This window comes from Mesoplodon bidens (assembly GCF_964165515.1).
Source record: "Mesoplodon bidens genome assembly, chromosome: 8".
Taxonomy (NCBI): domain Eukaryota; kingdom Metazoa; phylum Chordata; class Mammalia; order Artiodactyla; family Ziphiidae; genus Mesoplodon; species Mesoplodon bidens.
Genome location: NC_138165.1, coordinates 87,477,047 through 87,500,311, shown reverse-complemented (window position 1 = coordinate 87,500,311; position 23,265 = coordinate 87,477,047). Strand labels below are relative to the sequence as shown.

Sequence of the window (23,265 nt, the reverse complement as noted above, 5' to 3'; positions counted from 1 at the left end):
CCTGATCTGAATCCTGGGCTGGCTGAAAACAGCCCTGCTACTGAGTGACCAAGGGATCATGATGAATATCAGAGTAGCTCCTTAAACAGCAGAGAAATGTAATGTAAGTCCCTTGTTTTCAAGCTAGGTTTTCTCATCTATTAAATTAACAGAAGCAGCAAAGGAGCTAAGAGAAGGCAATTATCAGTCCAAATACAAACAAGATAGCCATTTATTCCTCACTGCCTCCCTTCCTGTTTCACTTGGCTTCTCATCACAGATCTTGCTTGCAACTAGGCAACCATATAAAATATCATGTATATGTTGCAATTAGGTATTTTCCCCTTTCAGGTTTTCCTCAACACCAAGAGGAAACAATGACGCCTCCCAGTCGGATGTTGCCATCCCCGTGGGCACTGATGAGAATCTGAAGGCTGTACCTAGTAAGTCAGTCAAGGGCTAGGTGATTCATAAAATGTCCTGGCACTAACATGTAGGGAACTCTCTGGAATCTGACAGCTTTGTATAAGAAACACATTTCATATTCTTAAAGAAACCTTCAGGGCTTCCCTGGTGGCACGGTGGTTGAGAGTCTGCCTGCCGATGCAGGGGACATGGGTTCGTGCCCTGGTCCGGGAAGATCCCACATGCCACGGAGCGGCTGGGCCCGTGAGCCATGGCCGCTGAGCCTGCGCGTCCGGAGCCTGTGCTCCACAACAGTGAGAGACCCGCGTACAGCCAAAAAAAAAAAAAAAGAAACCTTCAGCTGACAGAGTCCTCAACACAAGTGAAGAGGGACATCCAGTGGCCAGTCCCACTATAGTTTTTAGATAATCCCCAGGAAGTTAAAGTTGCTTTGAAAGTGGTTCTGGGATTTTGCATATATCTGCCGATCCCACAATATTTTGGCCCCATTATCTTTTGCTGCTGTACATTCATTCCACATATTGCTAGTAAAATCTCAATGATCTAATTTCATAGCAGCAAGGAAAGTTAGAGGAAGCAAGAGGTGCTGTTACAGAGAGACCTGAGAACCTTAAAATAAAAATACCTGGCAGATATTTACCTAGACATCTAGAGGAATATTTGAAATATGTTCTCAATGTGTAATGTGGAAATGAATGACACATGTTGAAATATAAGTGAGAATTTAGACTCTGGGCCACAAAAGTCAAAGATTTTTCCTCAGCTCAAAATGCCTAAGTCCTTTCAGACTTACTCTGATAGCAAAAGAAGTATCCCACTAACTACTTACTAACTTGCTTTACTATATTCAGATCATAAAACCATAGATTTCAAAGTAGATTTAATGAAAGTGGTCATGGATCATTAACTAGTTACCTCTCCAGTAGAAGCCATCTCACAACGCAGAATGGGGTCAGCGTCTCTCAACCGGGGCCAAGAAAACATTGGAGCCTGTCAAAAATAACGGGTAGGAAAAATATGTGAGAGAAGGGTATAAAAGGGATAAACGAGGATAACAATACTTAGTGAACCATCTCTCACAGGGTTCATCTAGGCTACAGCAGACATGTAAAACATTTCTTTGGTCCAAGCATCTGACTTGAAAAGTGGCTTTAAACCTATGTTCCAGGAATTTCTTGAGCTTTGGGCCAAAAATTGGGTTAAATAATCACAAATTATTCCTGTAAATAGGACCCCAGTGACTCGTCTAGGCCAGTGTTTCTAATCTGGCTTACACATATTCTTACTGGAGTGATTTCAAACGAAGTATGTTGGGCATTGGTCTCCCCAGACATAGAGTTCAAACACACTTTTTCCTTGGTAGGCTTCTGAAACATTCCTCTTCTTGTTCTGATTATTTGGACTTGCAACAAGCCACATTGCGAGAAATGTCTGTCTGCAAGCTGACTTCTGAGACATTAAACTGCTGTTGATACCTCTTGAAAAGCTTTGAAAAACATTCTGCTTGGGAACACTTTTGCCCAGAACTTTCATATGAACTAGAACATAGATAGCAGTGCTTCCTTTTCATTTATTTTACCAATGAAATTCACTAAGAATCAAATTCTTGTTTCTTGCATATATCCATTTATCTAGCCTAGGCTATTCCTCTTTGATTCTGGTAGCCCTCTAAGTCATCACGGGAATTCTAGCTTGGGGTCATTTCACTGGGTCATCCTAGTCAAGTTATCATATATTCCTGCCCTCTAGCCTCTCTCTATCTCATCTGTTGATATCCACCCACCTCACTAGGACTATATTAAGATTGACTTTGAATAAGTAATTTGACAAAAAAGTCAAGATTCATGCACAAGGATAACTAGGAAAGAAGTAAACTGAAAGATACAGTGCATTTCGAAAAATTCATATCTACCCCTCAGTATTGTTATTAGTTGGAAATTGTTTCATACACATACGTGTGTGTATGTGTATGTGTGTGTGTGTATTCCTGTGGTTAAGAATAAAGAAACATGAATTTGAAATTCATATATAGAATTTCCAGTGGAAAAATACTTTTCGGGGCCTTCTTCTTATTGGTCTCAAACAGTAAAATCCTACATACATATATTCCTACTGAAAGCTTTAACAATTTATGTTATGTCACAGCTTCCAGGAATAAAATGTTACCCCCCCCAACATAAGAGGTGACATTCCATCCCAGTGCACTATAAAATCCAAGGCATCCTAAATTATTAACTTAAATAAGATTAATAAATATTTTTTGATTTATAGTTTCAACTTAAAACTTCCACTGTAAAAGTCAGAAGTCAGAGTCTCAGCTGTAACACAATTATGGTTGAGGTCATAGTACCCATAAGAATGGAAACCTGCGAAGGCATCCAAAGTATGTAAATGTCACATAAATATATTATACAATATAAATTAATGTTTTGTATGCTTTTTCTAAAAAATTCAAATATATTTACATAATATCTCACTAATCCTCATACTGTCCAGTGATGTAGTTAAAGGTCATTATTATAAATACTCTGTTCATGGGCATACTGAGGCAGCTAGAGGAACACAATGGATTTATTATTAAGTTCTTATTCAAAATATACATATATACAGGCATATCTTGTTTTATGATGCTTTGCTTTATTGCACTTCACAGATACTGCAATTTTTACAAATTGAAGGTTTGTAGCAACCCTACATTGAGTAAGTCTATTGGCACCATTTTTTCCAACAGCATTTACTCACTTCATGTCTCTGTGTCACATTTTGGTAGTTCTCACAGTATTTCAAATTTTTTCATTATTATTATATTTGTTATGGTGATCTGCAATCGGTGACCATTGATGTTACCATTGCAAAAAGATTATGACTCAGATGATGATTAGTATTTTTCAGCAATAAAGTAGTTTTTCATTAAGGTATGTACATTGTTTCTTTAGACATAATGCTATTGCACACGTAACAAACTACAGTACAGTGTGAATATAACTTTTATATGCACAGGGAAGCCAAAAAAATTGTGTGGTGGTCTGGAACCGAACCCGCAATATCTCCAAGGCATGCCTGTATTTGAAGTTAGTGAACAAACCTTAAATTTTCCTGGTCACTCTTCATAAAGGTGCCATCAATTTCACTGCCCTCACAGTACCACTGTGAAAAAAATTCTGCCACTAAAGAGAATAGGAACTAAGCCAAGGCAGTAAACATTTAACCAATACCACAAGGTAACACTTTTACAAGATTCATGCATTCCTGAAGTCTTGGCACAACTGAAGCCTTATCCCAAGAAGATATGTTCAGAATTTCTGTCTACCAACTAAACTGGCAGCATTATGCATCAGCTTCATAAATGTAGTTTATAAGTCACTCAGCTAGTTGGTTTTGAAGTTATGTAATTCTAAATATTATTTTAATTTTTGAAATGCACAATAGTACACATAAAGTTGCCTGTATAGCAACTGCATTGCTATACATTGCAATATGGTATACATGCATTGCAATGCCATACATTGCATTGCAACTGCATTCAAAGCAAACATCATAAACCCCTAGTCTAGCACTTGAGTTACAAGGTTCAGAACATATCAAGATTATTTTTGATGAAAAATTATTCCTTTCATTTCTTTGGGACTTAAAAAATGACTAAGATTTTTGAAAATATTACCTTAATTGCAACATAGTCAGCAGGAATTATGGGATGCTCCAATGTTGGAAGGGGTTTCTCATCAATGTTCTCTCCAATCATCACCTTGGTGGCCACATCAATGAAGTCTACCCCAAGGGTCTTGGAAACAAAGGGGAAGGATCGAGAAGCTCTCAGGTTACACTCAATCACCTGGAGAGATAACAAAATTCAAAAGAAGAGAAAGGATGGTGAGAGACAATGACAATATTAATATGCTCCTGGACACTTTGGTTCCAGCTGTTACTGGGGCCCAGTCTTGCTTTGCCAGCCTCTTCCTTTTCTCCCCACTGCTTGACTTTTGCTAACTGGTTTCCTTTCCGTCAGTATCCTTGAACTCTGACTTTTTCCCATCTCCGTTCCACACTTCCATCCCCACACACTCTTGACAGATTTGTTTTAATGCAGAGTTCAGATAATGCCACAGTCCTACTAGAAAGCCTTCAGTGGATTTCTACTGGCCATGAGATTAATGTCTAGCCCTTGAAAGACTTCTATCCTCTTGCCTCAGTATACCCCTCTATGTTATCTTGTACCAAGTTTACCTTCCATGATTTCCCTGGAAAAATAATAAACTGAACTAGTCATCATCAGCTGGTCATTGATAAACTGAAATAGTCACTATATCCTAAAATGCGCCAAATTTCCCCATAGATATTGTATGTGTACTGTCCTTTCTATCTTCCTTTACTTGTCAAAATTCCAGCTATTCTTTAAGACCCAGCTCAAATTACAAAATCTTCCTTGAAATCTTTTATGATCCACCCTAAATCAGGCATATGACAGTCAAATACATGCTCATACACATATGTGCAGGCACACATACATACACACATACATACAGACAGACAGACACAAACACACACACACACACAAATAGATAGGCTCTCTCTGATCTGTGCCTCCAATACCACTTTACTTGTACATTCCTTCTAGCAGCTATTATATTCTAACTTATGTTATAGTTATCTATAAATTCATCTTCTTCCCAGTTCTCACTAAATCGTGGATCTCTGAGAGCAGAGACTGGGCTCTATACGTCTCTGTAGCCACCTTATGACTTTGCATAGTAGGTGAGGAATCAATATTGGTTACTGATTAGTTACATTAAATAAACTAAATTAACTAAGACTAACCTAGTCGACTTAACATTTTTTATTTTTTTGGTAAATGGTATCCAAAACAGCTTTCTTCTCTGAGAAAGGAGTAAAGTAAACTTCAGTACATGTAATTTATGACTATTCTACAGTAACCTGGACAGATTACTTTATGATAGTTACTGCATCCATCTATAGTGTACTGAAGCTGGAAGTCAGTGATCTTCTTTCCAGTGGATCAGAGTGCTTTTCAAAGCTGTGACTGACATATCAGTGCCACCAAGAGACAGTGCCTTCAAACAAGGCAGGCATTATATGCTGTGCAACTCCCATACTCAGACATAATCAGCTGCAGGGGTCTCAGCTGCTCTGTGGCAGTGTTCACAGAGAAAAGTACCAGAGGGACACAAACCAACACGACATAACACAGCAGTGGTGTCCTCTCAAACGCCTTGGCATTTCTTACCAAGACATCATTTCCTTTGACAAGAAACTGGACGTTGAATGGGCCAGAGATGGCAAAAGCCTTTGCTATCTTCCAGGTAGCATCCTTCACCTAGATAAAAAGGACAATGATATTGTGCTAAAGAACATTCCTCAGTTTAAAAACAAACCAACAAAAAAGATACAGCACCTTTAATTTAGATTTCTTTCATTTCTCTTTACAAAGAACTACATCTCCACTGATAATAATAATAGTAATAGTAATCATAGAAGCCATTCTTAGGCTTCTATTAACAAAGTAATATTTGTACCAAATGTACTAAATATTCACAACAGGATAGCAGGGAAAAGAATGAATAATCTTACAGGATTATCTTTCTGCCAAATGCATCTATCTACCTACAATTATATACTCTTGTTTTATTTTGAGGGCTAAATGGAATCCTTTCAGTCTAGTTGCTTCAGCACCAAAACTGCAGTCCAAACTCTGTATCAATCTAAAGACCTACCTGCTGAGAAGTGCAGGCCCTAAAATTACATGGTACTGCAAAAAGACCAGAGAGATTTCTTTTCTTTTTTTTCTTTTTTTTTTTTTTTTTGCAGTACGCGGGCCTCTCACTGCTGTGGCCTCTCCCGCTGTGGAGCACAGGCCCCGGACGAGCAGGCTCAGCAGCCATGGCTCACGGACCCAGCTGCTCTGCGACACGTGGGATCCCCCCGGACCAGGGCACGAACCTGCGTCCCCTGCATCGGCAGGCGGACTCTCAACCACTGCGCCACCAGGGAAGCCCCAGAGAGATTTCTTTTATGTGCTTTTCTTTTGCCCTAGACTGCAAGGGTAGATATTATGGTCAGAAGGAAACATGTTCCCTTGCAGGGAGGCTCTGCATGTCACATATAGGAATTCCTGTATCCAACCAGAGATAGAAGGTACTCAAGCAAAGAGAGAGCACTGACTGCTGGAACCAAGAGCTCCTCATTCATTACTCTTACAAGAGTGGTTCAGCAACTCAGTCAGTTATAAAAGGAAGCACAGTCCATGACACGATGAGCTCTGAGAGATTTGGAAAAATCTGAGTTCTTGAGGTCATTTATCCTGATATAAAAAATTGAAGCACATTTGAAATCCCAGGATAGTGTTCCTTTATGTTGCTGCTGTTACAAAGCATCCTGCTACTTTCACATTTTAGAACAAAGTAAGATCTTCAGAATTCAGTCCAATGTACAACTAGCCAGACAGGCCTGCCTAGATTCTGATGGCAGGATTATTGGAAAGTCTCACTAAAAAAGCTAAGCCTAACCTCATATACCAGAAGACTAAAGGAACATCCCCAAGTTACTTAAGATGACAGAGAGGGACCTTCAAGATGGTGGAAGAGTAAGACGCGCGGAGATCACCTTCCTCCCGACAAATACATCAGAAATACATCTACGTGTGGAACAACTCCTACAGAACACCTACTGAACGCTGACAGAAGACCTCAGACCTCCCAAAAGGCAAGAAACTCCCCACGTATCTGGGTAGGGCAAAAGAAAAAAGAAAAAAATAGAGACGAAGGAATAGGGACGGGACCTGCACCTTTTGGAGGGAGCTGTGAAGGAGGAAAAGTTTCCACACACTAGGAAGCCCCTTCGTGGGCGGAGACAGGGGATGGTGGAGGGGGGAAGCTTCAGAGCCACAGAGGAGAGAGCAGCAACAGGGTTGCAGAGGGCAAAGTGGAGAGATTCCCACACAGAGGATCGGTGCCGACCAGCACTCACCAGCCCGAGAATATTGTCTGCTCACCCGCCGGGGCGGGCGGGGCTGGGAGCTGAGGCTCGGGCTTTGGAGGTCAGATCCCGGGGAGAGGACTGGGGTTGGCTGCGTGAACACAGCCTGAAGGGGGCTAGTGCACAACAGCTAGCCGGGAGGGAATCCGGGAAAAACTCTGGAACTGCCTAAGAGGCAAGAGACCATTGTTTCGGGGTGTGCAAGGAGAGGAGATTCAGAGCACCACTTAAACAAGCTCCAGAGATGGGCATGAGCCCCGGCTATCAGCAAGGACGCCAGAGACGCACATGAAACGCTAAGGCTGCTGCTGCAGCCAGCAAGAAGCCTGTGTGCAAGCACAGGTCACTAACAACACTTCCCCGGAAAGCTGTGCAGCCCGCCACTGCTAGGGTCCCGTGATGCACAGACAACTTCCCTGGGAGAACACATGATGCGCCTTAGGCTGTTGCAATGTCACGCTGGCCTCTGCTGCCCCAGGCTCACTCCGCACTCTGTACCCCTCCCTCCCGCTGGCCTGAGTGAGCCAGAGCCCACTAATTAGCTGCTACTTTAACCCCGTCCTCACTGAGTGATGAACAGAAGCCCTCAGGTGACCTACACGCAGAGGTGGAGCCAAATACAAAGCTGAACCCCAGGAGCTGTGCGAACAAAGAAGAGAAAGGGAAATCTCTCCCAGCAGCCTCAGGAGCAGCGGATTAAATCTCCACAACCAACTTGATGTACCCTGCATCTTTGGAATATCTGAATAGACAATGAATCATCCCAAAATTGAGGCGGTGGACTCTGGGAACAACTATAGAGTTGGGGTTTACTATATGTGACTGACTAGTTTTGGATTTATACGGTTAACTTAGTTTAGTTTTTAGCACATGTTAACGCTGGTAGATTTGTTTATTGGTTTGGTTGTTCTCTGTTTTTTAAGTATTTTTTAATTTAATAATTTTAAAAATTTTTATTTTAATAGCTTTTTACTATTTTTATTTTTTATTTATTTTTCTTTCTTTCCTTTTTTTCTCCCTTTTCTTCTGAGCTGTGTGCCTGACAGGGTTGTGGTTCTCTGGCTGGGTGTCAGGCCTGAGCCTCTGAGCTGGGAGAGCCAAGTTCAGGACATTGGCCTACCAGAGAGCTCCCAGCCCCATGTAATATCAAATGGCAAGAGCTATCCCACAGATCTCTGTCTCAACACTAAGACCCAGCTCCACTCAACGACCAGCAAGCTCCAGTGCTGAACACCCCATGCCAAACCACTAACAAGACAGGAACGCAACCCCAACCATTAGTAGAGAGGCTGCCTAAAATCATAATAAGGTCACAGACACCACAAAACACACCACCGGAAGGGGTCCTGCCCACCAGAAAGACAAGATACAGTCTCATCCACCAGAACACAGGCACCAGTCACCTCCACCAGGAAGCCCACACAACCCACTGAATCAAACTTACCCACTGGGGGCAGACACCAAAAACAATGGGAACTACAAACCTGCAGCCTGTGAAAAGGAGACCCCAAACACAGTAAATTTAGCAAAATGAGAGGACAAAGAAATACACAGCAGATGAAGAAGCAAGGTAAAAACACACCAGACCAAACAAATGAAGAGGAACTGGCAATTTACTTGAAAAAGATTTCAGAATAATGATAGTAAAGATGATCCAAAATCATGGAAAGAGAATGGAGAAAATACAAGAAATGCTTAACAAGGAACTAGAAGAACTAAAGAGCAAACAAACAATGATGAACAGCACAATAAATGAAATTAAAAATTCTCTAAAAGGAATCAATAGCAGAATAACTGAGGCAGAAGAACGGATAAGTGACCTGGAAGATAAAATAGTGAAAATAACTACCGCAGAGCAGAATAAAGAAAAAAGAATGAAAAAAATTGAGGACACTCTCACAGACCACTGGGACAACATTAAATGCACAAACATTTGAAGTATAGGGGTGCCAGAAGAAGAAGAGAAAAAAAAGGGACTGAGAAAATATTTGAAGAGATTACAATTCATAACTTCACTAGTATGGGAAAGGAAATAGTCAAAGAAGTCCAGGAAGCACAGAGAGTCCCATACAGGATAAATCTAAGGAGAAACATGCCAAGACGCATATTACTCAAACTGTTAAAAATTAAACACAAAGAAAAAATATTAAAAGCAGCAAGGGAAAAGCAACAAATAATATACAAGGTAATCCCCATAAGGTTAACAGCTGACCTTTCAGCAGAAACTCTGCAAGCCAAAAGGGAGTGGCAGGGCATATTTAAAATGATGGAAGGGAAAAACTTACAACCAAGATTACTCTACCCATCAAGGATCTCATACAGATTCAACAGAGAAATTAAAACCTTTACAGATGAGGAAAGCTAAGAGAATACAGGACCACCAAACCAGCTTTACAACAAATGCTAAAGGAACTTCTCTAGGCAAGAAAAAAAAAAAAGAAGGAAAAGACTTACAATAATAAACTCAAAACAACTAAGAAAATGGTAGTAGGAACATACATATCGATAATTAACTTAAATGTAAATAGATTAAATGTTCCAACCAAAAGACACAGACTGGCTGAATGGATACAAAAACAAGAGCTGTAAAAATGCTGTCCACAAGAGACCCACTTCAAACCTGGGAAACATACAGGCTGATAGTGAGGGGATGGAAAAAGATATTCCATGCAAATGGAAAACAAAAGACAGCCGGAGTAGCAATTCTCATATCAGACAAAACACACTTTATAATGAAGACTATTACAAGAGACAAAGAAGGACACTACATAATGATCAAGGGATCAACCCAAGAAGAAGATATAACAATTGTAAATATTTATGCATACAACATAGGAGCACCTCAATACATAAGGCAAATACTAACAGCCATAAAAGGGGAAATCGACAGTAACACAATCATAGTAGGGGAATTTAACACCCCACTTTCACCAATGGACAGATCAACCAAAATAAAAATAAATAAGGAAATAGAAGCTTTAAATGATACATTAAACAAGACAGACTTAATTGATATTTATAGGACATTCCATCTAAAAACAACAGAATACACTTTCTTCTCAAGTGCTCATGGAACATTCTCCAAGATAGATCATATCATGGGTCACAAATGAAGCCTTGGTAAATTTAAGAAAATTGAAACCGTATCAAGTACCTTTTCTGACCACAACACTATGATACTAGATATAAATTACAGGAAAAATATCTGTAAAAAATACAAACACATGGAGCCTAAACAATATGTTACTAAATAACCAAGAGATCACTGAAGAAATCAAAGAGGAAATAAAAAAATACTTAGAAACAAATGACAATGAAAACACGGTGGCCCAAAACCTACGGGATGCAGCAAAAGCAGTCCTAAGAGCGAAGTTTACAGTAATACAGTCCTACCTCAAGAAACAAGAAACATCTCAAACAAACAAACTAACCTTACACCTAAAGCAATTAGAGGAAGATGAACAGAAAAAAACCCAAAGTTAGCAGAAGGAAAGAAATCATAAAGATCAGATCAGAAATAAATGAAAAAGAAAAATGAAGGAAACGATAGCAAAGATTAATAAAACAAAAAGCTGGTTCTTTGAGAAGATAGACAAAATTAATAAACCATTCACCAGACTCATCAAGAAAAAAATGGAGAAGATTCAAATCAATAGAATTGGAAATGAAAAAGGAGAAGTAACAACTGATATTGCAGAAATACAAAGGCTCATGAGAGATTACTACAAGCAACTCTATGCCAATAAAATGGACAACCTGGAAGAAATGGACAAATTCTAGAAAGGTATAACCTTCCAAGACTGAACCAGGAAGAAATAGAAAATATGAACAGACCAATCACAAGAACTGAAATTTAAACTGTGATTAGAAATCTTCCAACAAACAAAAGCTCAGGACCAGATGGATTCACAGGCAAATTCTATCAAGCATTTAGAGAAGAGTTAACACCTATCCTTCTCAAACTCTTCCAAATTATGGCAGAGGAAGGAACACTCTCAAACTCATTTTATGAGGCCACCATCCCTCTGTTACCAAAACCAGACAAAGATGTTAAAAAAAAAAAAGGCCAATAGACGCAAAAATCCTCAACAAAATACTAGCAAACAGAATCCAGCAGCACATTAAAAGGATCATACATCATGATCAAGTGGGGTTTAGCCAAGGAATGCAAGGATTCTTCAATATATGCAAATCAATCAATGTGATACACCATATTAAAAAACTGAAGGAGAAAAACCATATGATAATCTCAATAGATGCAGAAAGAACTTTTGACAAAATTCAACACCCATTTATGATAAAAGCTCCCCAGAAAGTAGGCATAGAGTGAAGAGTGAACCTCCCTCAACAAAATAAAGGCCATGTATGACAAACCCACAGCCAACATCATTCTCAATGGTGAAAAACTGAAACCATTTCCTCTAAGATCAGGAACAAGACAAGGTTGCCCACTCTCACCGCTTTTATTCAACATAGTTTTAGAAGTTTTAACCATAGCAATCAGAGAGGAAAGAGAAATAAAAGGAATCCAAATCAGAAAAGAAGAAGTAAAACTGTCACTGCTTGCAAATGACATTATACTATACATAGAGAATCCTAAAGCTGCTACCAGAAAACTACTAGAGCTAATCAATGAATTTGGTAAAGTAGCAGGATCCAAAATTAATGCACAGAAATCTCTTGCATTCCTATACATGATGAAAAATGTGAAGGAGAAATTAAGGAAACACTCCCATTTAGCATTGCAACAAAAAGAATAAAATACCTAGGAATAAACCTACCTAAGGAGACAAAACACCTGTATGCAGAAAATTATGACACTGAGGAAAGAAATTAAAGATGATACAAACAGATGGAGAGATATACCATGTTCTTGGATTGGAAGAATCAACATTTTGAAAATGACTATACTACCCAAAGCAATCTACAGATCCAATGCAATCCCTATCAAACTACCAATGGCATTTTTCACAGAACTAGGACAAAAATTTCACAATTTGTATGGAAGCACAAAAGACCCCAAATAGCCAAAGCAATCTTGAAAAAGAAACACGGTACTGGAGGAATCAGGCTCCCTGGCTTCAGATTAGACTACAAAGCTCCAGTAATCAAGATAGTATGGTACTGGCACAAAAACAGAAATATAGATCAATGAGACAGGATAGAAAGCCCAGATATAAACCCACACACCTATGGTCAGCGTATCTTTGATAAAGGAGCAAAGAATATACAATGGAGAAAAGACAGCCTCTTCAATAAGTGGTGCTGGGAAAACTGGACAGCTACATGTAAAAGAATGAAATTAGAACACTCCCTAACACCATACACAAAAATAAGCTCAAAATGGATTAAAGACCTAAATGTAAGGACAGACACTATACACTCTTAGAGGAAAACATAGTCAGAACACTCTATGACATAAACCACAGCAAGATCCTTTTTGACCCACCTTCTAGAGAAATGGAAATAAAAAAAAATAAACAAGTGGGACCTAATGAAACTTAATAGCTCTTGTACAGCCAAGGAAACCATAAAAAAGATAAAAAGACAACCCTCAGAATGGGAGAAAATATTTGCAAACAAAGCAACTGACAAAGGATTAATCTCCAAAATATACAAGCAGCTCATGTAGCTCAATATTAAAAAAACAAACAACCCAATCCAAGAATGGGCAGAAGACCTAAACAGACATTTCTCCAAAGAAGACATACAGATGGCCAAAAAACACATGAAAGGATGCTCAACATCACTAATCATTAGAGAAATGCAAATCAAAACTACAATGAGGTATCACCTCACACAAGTCAGAATGGCCATCATCAAAAATCTACAAATAATAAATGCTCGACAGGGTGTGGAGAAAAGGGAACCCTCTTGCACTGTTGGTGGGAATGTAAATTGACACAGCCACTATGGAGAACAGTATGTAGGTTCCTTAAAAAACTAAAAATGGAACTACCATATGACCCAGAAATCCCACTACTGGGCATATACTCTGAGAAAACCATAGTTCAAAAAGGGTCATGTACCACAACGTTCATTGCATCTCTATTTACAATAGCCAGGACATGGAAGCAACCTAAGTGTCCATCGACAGATGAATGTATAAGGAATATGTGGCACATATATACAATGGAATATTACTCAGCTATTAAAAGAAATGAAATTGAGTTATTTGTAGTGAGGTGGATGTACCTACAGTCTTTAATACAGAGTGAAGTAAGTCAGAAAGAGAAAAACAAATACCGTATGCAAACACATATATATGGAATATAAAAAAAAAAAGTTCTTGAAGAACCTAGGGGCCAGACAGGAATAAAGATGCAGATGTAGAGAATGGACTTGAGGACACGGGGAGGGAGTAGGGTAAGCTGAGACGAAGTGAGATACACACTACCAAATATAAAATAGACAGCTAGTGAGAAGTAGCTGCATAGCACAGGGAGATCAGTTTGGTGCTTTGTGACCATCTAGAGGGGTGGGATAGGGAGGGTGGGAGGGAGATGCTAGAGGGAGGTGATATGGTGATATATGTATACATACAGCTGATTCACATTGTTATACAGCAGAGACTAACACAACAATGTAAAGCAATTATACTCCAATAAAGTTGTTAAAAAATGTATGCAAATAAACATGTGTTGACTGATTAAAAAAAAAAAATGATGACAGCCTCAAAGACAACACCTAGCATGCATATTGAGTACTGAGGCAGAGTCATCATTACTGGAAAGGTCTTTAAAGCAGTGGTTCCAAAAGAGGGTTTGAAAGAGACATATCATAAAGTACTGTTTGAGGTGAGTGTAAGGGCAGACAGTGAAAGCATAGGTTCTAGAAAGTTCTCACGTGACTGCTGCATACCTGCTTCTAACGGAGAAACATTGCTTTAGATGCTGCTCACCTGTAAGTGGCCCAAACATTAGACTCATCTGCAGCAGTAGTTAACCAAATGTGGTCCCCAGACCAGCAGCAATAGCATCACATGGGGACTTGATAAAAATACAAATTCTGGGGGCCTGCTCAGAACTACAGATTTAGAAACTGGGGATGGAGTCCTGTAACCTGTATTTTAACAAGTCCCCCAGGTGGTTATGATGCATACAGTTAGAGAACCACTGCACTAGCATACAACCAAATGGGCTCTGAAGGGCAGTGAAGGAAATTGTCATCTTTAAAATACCTAGCAGACTCAGAGGAGGCAGTTCCTCTTAAAATTAAATTTTACCTGGGGCATGTCCTACTGCTACCTAGTTAAAAAAATGTTTTTAATGGGCTTCCCTGGTGGCACAGTGGTTAAGAATCCGCCTGCAGGGGACACGGGTTTGAGCCCTGGTCCAGTAAGATCCCACATGCCACGGAGCAACTAAGCCCGTGCAGCACAACTACAAAGCCTGCGTTCTAGAGCCCATGTGCCACAACTACTGAAGCCCACGTGCCTAGAGCCTGTGCTCCGCAGCAAGAGAAGCCACCACAATGAGAAGTCCGAGCACTGAAACAAAGAGTAGCCCCTGCTTGCTGCAACTAGAGAAAGCTTGCATACAGCAATGAAGACCCAACACAACCAAAAATAATAAATAAATAAAATAAATTTATAAACAAAAAAAGGAAATGCATAATAAAAAAAGACCCTTCACAATCCAGCCCCAATTAAAAAAAAATGTTTTTAATCGTTTTCCCCCTTCCAGTTTTATTTATAAATGATGACCTTTTCAATGGCTCCTTGGCTGATGGTTTGTGTGGGCAGCATCAGAGTAGCATCTCCTGAGTGGACACCTGCATCTTCTACGTGTTCAGAGATGGCATGGGAGATGACCTGGCCAAAAGAAGATTTGCAAAAGAAGTGTCAGCTCTTCTTCAATGAGGCTACTGCCCGACCCATCCCCCTAATTCTAACAGATGCCTCCAGCATTGAGCAGTTTCTTTGCTAAGTCTCTGATGAGAGGAGTAGAAAGAGCTGCAAATGTAGCCTCACCAAGCCTCCCTGTGCAGTGACAGATCACCTCTGAGGGCAGCTGAGAGTGTGTGAAAGCTTACCTCCCTCTTCCATTGATTAGAATAGGTATTAATACCAGGAAAAGAAGGCAACTAAGCCAACTCATAATGACTTTTAAAAATGGATAGGAAACTAAAGCATTTGGGGGGCACTGGAGATAGCTTTATCTTTTCCTTCCAGGTTAAGTTTTAAACACTGGAAAAGAAAAGATGGGAGAGGTCAATATCTAGCTTAGGTAAATGTCATCACTTAGGTGGATCAGAAAGAAAATGTAAGATCTAAAGATCAAGAGACCTTTATCAGCACCACACTCTAACCAACTGAGCTAACCAGCCACCTACAAGAGATCTTTAAACTGAAATTTGAGACAGGAAGGAAGCAAGAGAATATTCTTGTCCTCTTTTAGAGGTAAGAAAACCAAGGCAATATAAGAATAAATAACCCAAGTACATGTGACTGCTATGTGACCAAGTCAGGATTCTGAACACTTATCTGTCAGATTGCAAAGTTTATGGTCTCAACCACAATAACCTGAATGTTAACAGTATGTGTGTCTTTGGAAAATGATAAAGCTGAGAGTGGGGGAGAGTAATTGGGTGGTTGTAGAAGACTTAAATAAGTTACAGTGAAGATTTGTTTATCAGATTTACAGATGATTTAAAGTAGAGTGATATTTGAGTCCCAGTACTCCTGCTGTCACTTATGAGTTCTGTGACCTGGGTGAGATACTTTATCTCCTTAGCCTTGGTTTCTGATAAGATAGGAATAACAATGGTATCTGCCTCACAGAATGTTTGTAAGGATAAAGGAGAACACATAAACAGTGTCTGGCATGATATTTAGTGCAGAGTAAGCGCTCAAATTTTTTATACTATCTAGAAATGGGGAGGCAACACCTCACTGAACTCTGAAAAAAAGTTATATGTCTGAAGTACTAGGTCCATTTCTGAGTGTGACTGTTTAAAAGTTATGTGAATAACCTGGAACACTTCCAAAAGAAGGAGTCCAGGATGATAAGCAATGGTCAAGGTCTAAGAGAATCTTAGGGCAAGAGCATGTCCTAGCAAAATGGAACCAAATCAGGCCAACAGACCAGCATTACTTTACCAGCACAATATTTGAAAAAATATAAATGTCTGTAGGCCAGTCTTACATTCTCCACTTCCACATTGGTATGATCACATTCCTCTTATTTTATACCTCAGTCTCAAATACATATGCTCCATAACTCTGGAGACCAGCAGGCCAGGGATGAAAATTCTAGGGAAGTAGATCTTAGTTCAAGAGAAGGAATATATTAGATGTCCAAGAAATAAAAGCAAAAACAAAAAAATATATATGTCATCTTACAACTTTTTATGCTCTGTATAACCAAAAGAGTTAAACAGAAAGCAAATGACCACTTTCCAGGGTTGCTGTGAAGAAAATTCTCATCCTTGGGGAGTAAGGGGTTGAAATAAATGATATCTAAGGGTGTCTAAACTCTAGATTATAGGACAAGAGGTCATCCTTACTATATATATAGTATTTTTTTGAAACAACCTTGCTTTGAACTGTTAATCTGGAAGACCAAAAAAAAAAAAAAAAAAAGACCAAAACAAAGAAACAAAAGAAGCTTTAACATGCCTTATTAGTACAACTTGAAAACTAAAGGAAAGAATTCTTATACTTTCATTTCTCCCTGAAGTTGGAGGCATTCATTGTATTAGTGATACAAGATGTGATATGGTAAGCCAATTTTATGTTATTATCTTTACCCACCCTACTCTGTTTAGTTTTGCTTTTACTAACCCAATAAAAAGGAGAAGGATAGAAAAATCAAGAGAGAAGAAAAACTAGGGATTCAATTAGGAACTTCAGAAAGAAAAGTATTGGACGTTTTTCTAATATCCATTGAAACAAAAAAGGAAACACAAAGACAAAAGAAAATGAGAGAGAAAATCTATTCAAAAAGAACGAGTACAGGACGATAATTTTTAATATCATCAAAGAGGAATTCTAACAGTATGAAAAGCAGAAGATATGATACCCATGACACATCAACTGAATTGTCAGTGAAACGGAACAATTTTTTTGACTGAGCAGCTTGTCCATTATTTTTAGAGACCTGTTGTGTAGAAATCACGAACTCTAATCTGAGTTACGTTTCTAAATTGCCAAGAAAATAATTCTGATGGGAAGGCAGGAATGGGGGGTGGGACATAAAGCACTTACTCTTCCATCTCTGCCAACAGCATCCATTTCCACTTCCCGGGCCCCCTCAATAAATTTTGTCAGCACCACTGGGTGTTCCTGTCACCGAGGAAAACAGAAGGGCAGAAACTTTAGCTGAAATTACATGTATGGGGTCAAGTAAATCGTGTACCTTAAGTCAGTACCATGGCAATACTTGAAAAAAAAATGCTCAACATACGACACAAACTCATTAGTCAGTTTGTTTGGTAAGAACACGGTCATTCTCTACTAAGAGTGAGGAAGAGGAACTCTTTCTCCAATTTTCAGTTCTCGGTGAATTGAACATGAGTTTTGAAATTTCAAACATCGACTTCTAGGTGAGTTAGAGAAAAGAGGAGGCTAAGGAGAGGGCAGAATGAGGTTCCTTTTCTGTCTCCAGAGTTATAAATATCTCTCTATTTTATTTATAATTATATATCAGCATTGGTTCAGGTTTTTTCTCTCTTCGTACACTTATCTTTTCTAAGCACTACAATGTCCTCAGTTAGTTCTCTGTATGCGAATTGTGAATGAACTTAGAAGGAGAGCAGCATTTTGTTTCAGTTTTATTAGGCCAAAGATGGAATTATTTACATGGAATTGACATGCTTTAAATCACTTCTAAAGTGTGACGTTTGTGACTGCAAAATCAAACATTTTTCTATATAAATCGTAAAATGTTCTCCCTCTCTCAGCTGTTTCAGACCCTTTATTATTCTTGATGTTCTTCCCACACTCAGTTCCTTCACGACAGTGCTGCAATGCCCTCCACAACTTGATCACTAGGTGCTTTTCCAGACTAAAAGAAGTGGTTGAATGAAGGCCTCCAGGGTTTAGGCATCTCTTCTCCCCTGCCCCAGGCACCAGCAACCGGCACCACTTGCTGTTTTCTTACCAGACCCTGCCTTTACCTGTCTCCATGCCTCTCTTCCACAAATGCACTCCACCTTCTCTCCTCAGCTTCATCTTTCAAATTTCAACCCATCCTTCAAGGCCTAGCTTCAATGCTACCTCCTCCCTGAAGGCTTCTCTGAACATGTCTTTTTGCTCTGAACACAAATTCCTTTTGGCCACTACCTTGGAGTTTATCATCTTATGCATATGTGTTAAATATAGTATATCTAAAATACAAGCAAAAATAAACAAATGGGACCTAATTAAATTCAAAAGCTTTTGCACAGCAAAGGAAACCATAAACAAAATGAAAAGAAAACCTACAGATTGGGAGAAAATATTTGCAAATGATGTGACTGACAAGGGATTAGTCTCCAAAATTTACACACTGCTCATGAGGCTCAATATCATCAAAAGAAGCATCCCAATCAAAAAATGGGCAGAAGACCTAAATAGACACTTCTCCAAAGAAGACATACAGATGGCCAAGAGGCACATGGAAAGATGTTCAACATCGCTAATTATTAGAGAAATGCAAATCAAAACTACAATGAGATATCACCTCACACCAGTCAAAAGGGCTATCATCAAAAAATCCACAAACAATAAATACTGCAGAGGGTGTGGAGAGAAAGGAACCTTCTTACACTGTTGGTGGGAATGTAAATTTGTACAGCCACTATGGAGAACAGTATGGAGGTTCCTTAAAAAACTAAAAATAGAGCTACCATATGACCCTGCAATCCCACTCCTGGGCATATATCTGGAGAAAAATATGGCCCAAAAGGATACACGCACCCCAATGTTCACTGCAGCACTGTTTACAATAGCCAAGACATGGAAGCAACCTAAATGTCTATTGACAGCTGAATGGAAAAAGGAGATGTGGTATGTTTATACAATGGAATATTACTCAGCCATTAAAAAGAATGGAATAATGCCATTTGCAGCAACATGGATGGACCTTGAGACTGTCATACTGACTGAAGTAAGTCAGACAGAGAAAGAGGAATATCTTATGATATCCCTTACATGTGGAATCTAAAAAGAAATGATACAAATGAGCCTTTTTAAAAAACAGAAACAGACTCACAGACTTACAGAGCGAACTTATGGTTACCAGGGGGGAAGGATTGGGGGAAGGGATAGTCAGGGAGTTTGGGATCCACATGTACACACTGCTGTATTTAAAATGGATAACCAAAAAGGACCTACTGTATAGCACAGGGAACTCTGCTCAATGTTATGTGGCAGCCTGGATGGGTGGGGAGTTTGGGGGAGAATGGATACATCCATATGTATGGCTGAGTCCCATTGCTGTGCACCTGAAACTATCACAACATTGTTAATCGATATCCAATATAAAATAAAAAGTTAAAAAAATGTAATATATCTTATCTCCTTTAATAGAACATTTTAAATAGAAGTGAATTTTGTAAAAAAATTCAAAATAACCAATGTCTCAAGCCATAAATAAGCTTCTCTCTTCTTAAATTTATTATTAAATGAAGAAACTTTCCCCACTTCCTTTTCTTCCAAGGCCTATCGGACATGGAAAATTTTTTTCATCTCTGTTTCCTCTTTTTTAAAATATTGGATGTTTACTGTTGGCAGGCCTGGTAGAGCTGTGTTGAGACTTACGTGGGAATTTTTCCGTATATTATAATAACAATATAACTGCAAACAAAGATAAAGTTTAACAGCTGTCTTAGTCTCTCTAGCCAAGCCTAAGACAGGGGTTCTTGTTCAAGTGATTTATTGAGGGAGTGAGAAAAGCAGAATGGGGCAGCAGGAAAGAACTAGGAAGTTCGTGGTCTCAGTGGGGACTGGATTTGGCCTTACCACAGAGGGAGCTCTGAGTTGCAGCACAGAGTAAGTCCCATCTTGAGGCAAAGGGCAGTCACTGTTCAGCATTTTGAGCGTGGGGTGGTAAGGTGAGGGATCTTGCCTACTGGTTGACAGAGGCTCCCATTTGACTGAGAATAGTTATCCTGAGAAGTATAGCTGGGAGGTGTCATCAGCTACCACAGCAGTTGGGGGATGGGTGATCCCACAGGTAAAGGGATCTGAGGTGGGCAACAACAGGATCCTCCATCCTGGCCAATTGAACACATTTATGAAATAGCCCTTAATATGTTGAGGAAGAAAATTTCTTAATAAATTTCAGTCTTTCAGCAACATTATACATTGTTGGCCCTCTTAAAGCACTTCTTTCCTTAGGTGTCCATGATCACCTTTTCATACTTCTTTTTCAGGCTCCTTTGTGGTTCTTTCTTCCCTGCTCAGCCATTAAATGCCAATATTCCTTTCATCTCTGTCTTAACTGTTCCTTTTCCTCTATACTATCCCAGGTGATTGCTTCCAATCTCAAAACTTCAATTACAATGATATGCTATTGACTTCCAAATCTATATCTACATCTCTGTCTTTAGCCATGATCTTGATTTTCAATTCCAATTCTATATAACCCTCTGCTTTCAGAACATCTCTACTTGGACTTCTCATAGGCATCTCACATTCAAAAGGTCAAATATTACATATATGATTTCCCCCTCTAAAATTTCTCCCTTAAGTGTTCCTTGTTTCAATAAATGGTACCACTGTCCATCCAGCTAAGGCAGAAAATCAAGAATCATCTCTTATCCTCTCACACTCCACCTCCATCCATTCACAACCTCAATACACATTCTCAATATTTCTAGAACACATGCACTTCTCTCCATCTTTACTACCATTACTCTGATCCAAGGCACTGTCATCTCTACCCTGAGCTACACAACACCCCCCTAACCTCCTTCCATGAATTCAGACTTGTCCCAGATTTTACTCTGTATACTATAGAAGAGTGATCTTTCTGTTTTTTAACTTTATTGCTCTTTTTGTTTTAGTTGAAGTATAGTTGATTTACACTATTGTGTTAGTTTCAGGTATACAGCACAGTGATTCAGTATTCAGAAAATATGACTAAAATCCACCTCAGTATACAACTGACAAGGTTCTCTTTATCTGCTCCTTGTCTTTCTGCTTTTCTACCATCGTTATAATCAACACTACCCACGAGGTTTGGCATCCTAGCCATATAAGTGAATGCTTTATCAGTTTCTAGAAACTTCATGCTCTTTCTCAGCTTCAGGCCTTTACATATGCTGTTCTTTCTTCCTACTCACACCCACAATGTAAACCTTTTAACTCTGAATCAACCATTTGGAATCAATTTAAAAGTCCCTTCTTCAGGGACTGGACCCCGATACTTTTACACTCTCCTTCAACATCATGTATTTTCTCTATTGCAATGCTCATCATATTTAATTATAATTATTTGATGTCTGACATCTCTAGTAAAGAGAGTCTTCTGTGAGACTATCTTTTCATGAATGTAACCCCTGATACTGAGAACAATGTCATTATATAGCAGGTGCTAAATATGAATGGATACATAAATAGATCAATGATTAATGGGGGCTAGTTTTACTCTAGATTCACTGAATTGAGAATCCCAGATTCTGCTGTAGTTTGATGGCGAGACTTGAACCAGAAGTACTCCATTAAGACATCTCTATTATAAAACTTTGGCCCTGTAAGGATTCTATCCACTTGCTAGCAGAAAAAAATATTTTAAAAATATTCTACCAAGTAGAAGCCCTATAAGATCCACTGTCCCAGACAGAGAACACCTGCCTCATCACTCACATGAGACCAGCTGGGTCAGGCTGCTGGTTTCTCAAAAGCTGAGTGTGGCAGGACCCCTTGCAGGGAGTGAGATAGAGAAGAGGACAGTATCTCACTCCAGAGCATGTTAATGAAAACTGGCCCTTTGGAGAGAGTCCCTCCTCAGTTATCTTTTACACAAAAGTGAATTCAAAATCCACTTGGTTTCTACTTTATACTCTGTCTCTTCTCACTCTTTATCCTTATGCACTCTTTTCACTGACCAAGTTTCCTTGGGGAGCAACTGCCACACAGAAACGAAGCCCAGCTTCATGTGCGCAGGAAGAATCTGTGCTCTTTATTCCTCTTTCAAAGGCCTCTGATTTCACTCTTTGGCTCCCTCCTAACTCCACTTGCCTAACATCAAACTCTTCTCTATGAGTTGTGTTTTCTCTCTCTCTCTCTCTTTTTTTTTCCTTTTAGCCCTATCTAGCTTTTGAAAGCTTTTAAAAAGAAAGCATTACTTTTATCCTCTACAATACAAGGTCTGCAGATCAATAACCCCACGGGGTAAATCTTAAATGGATTACACTGAGGTAACGCCGAAGGAGAAAGTAAAAGTTGGGGCAGTGGAGAAAGCTGGTTGAGTGAACACAGAATTATAAACATTTTTATTAACTTACAAATGGAATGTACCAAAATGAAAAAAATCAATAGGTGAGTGAGGGGATTTACTATTGAAGTTGCAGGATTGACTAAGGCAAAGGAAGTCTCTCCAGGTGTGAGAATTAAAAATCAGGGAAGCCTTCACTTGTTCGTGATGACAATGGTTGGGCTGCCCTTGAGGCTGGGAATCCCATGGATAACTTGACCAGCATCTAACTCATTAACAGACAAGTTTGTGCTTATGCAGCCTTGCTCTTGGAGACTAAAATCGTATAAATCACTGTTCTGATCAAATATTCACTCGTCTTCCTCTTCTTCCACTAACCCTAAGGATCCAAGTATAATTAAATGCATATGTGTTTTCTCATTTCTATATTTAGGACTATAATGGGTAGAAGAAAAAAGGAAAAACATCATAACAACATCCTGTGCAAAGGAAAACAACATAAAAACAA

At 39.2% G+C, this 23,265-nt stretch overlaps 1 protein-coding gene across 1 annotated transcript in view; it reads right to left on the bottom strand.

Moving 5' to 3' along the window:
• The window catches only part of CPS1 (carbamoyl-phosphate synthase 1), a 135,542-nt gene that overhangs the window by 15,000 nt on the left and 97,277 nt on the right, over positions 1 to 23,265 (bottom strand). The window contains exons 29-33 of the mRNA XM_081242705.1: positions 17,603 to 17,680; positions 15,101 to 15,208; positions 5,648 to 5,737; positions 4,067 to 4,237; positions 1,321 to 1,395 (exon numbers count right to left, since the gene is read on the bottom strand). Of these exons, the coding sequence (XP_081098831.1) occupies positions 1,321 to 1,395; positions 4,067 to 4,237; positions 5,648 to 5,737; positions 15,101 to 15,208; positions 17,603 to 17,680 (522 nt within the window). The remainder of the gene's footprint in view (positions 1 to 1,320; positions 1,396 to 4,066; positions 4,238 to 5,647; positions 5,738 to 15,100; positions 15,209 to 17,602; positions 17,681 to 23,265) is intronic.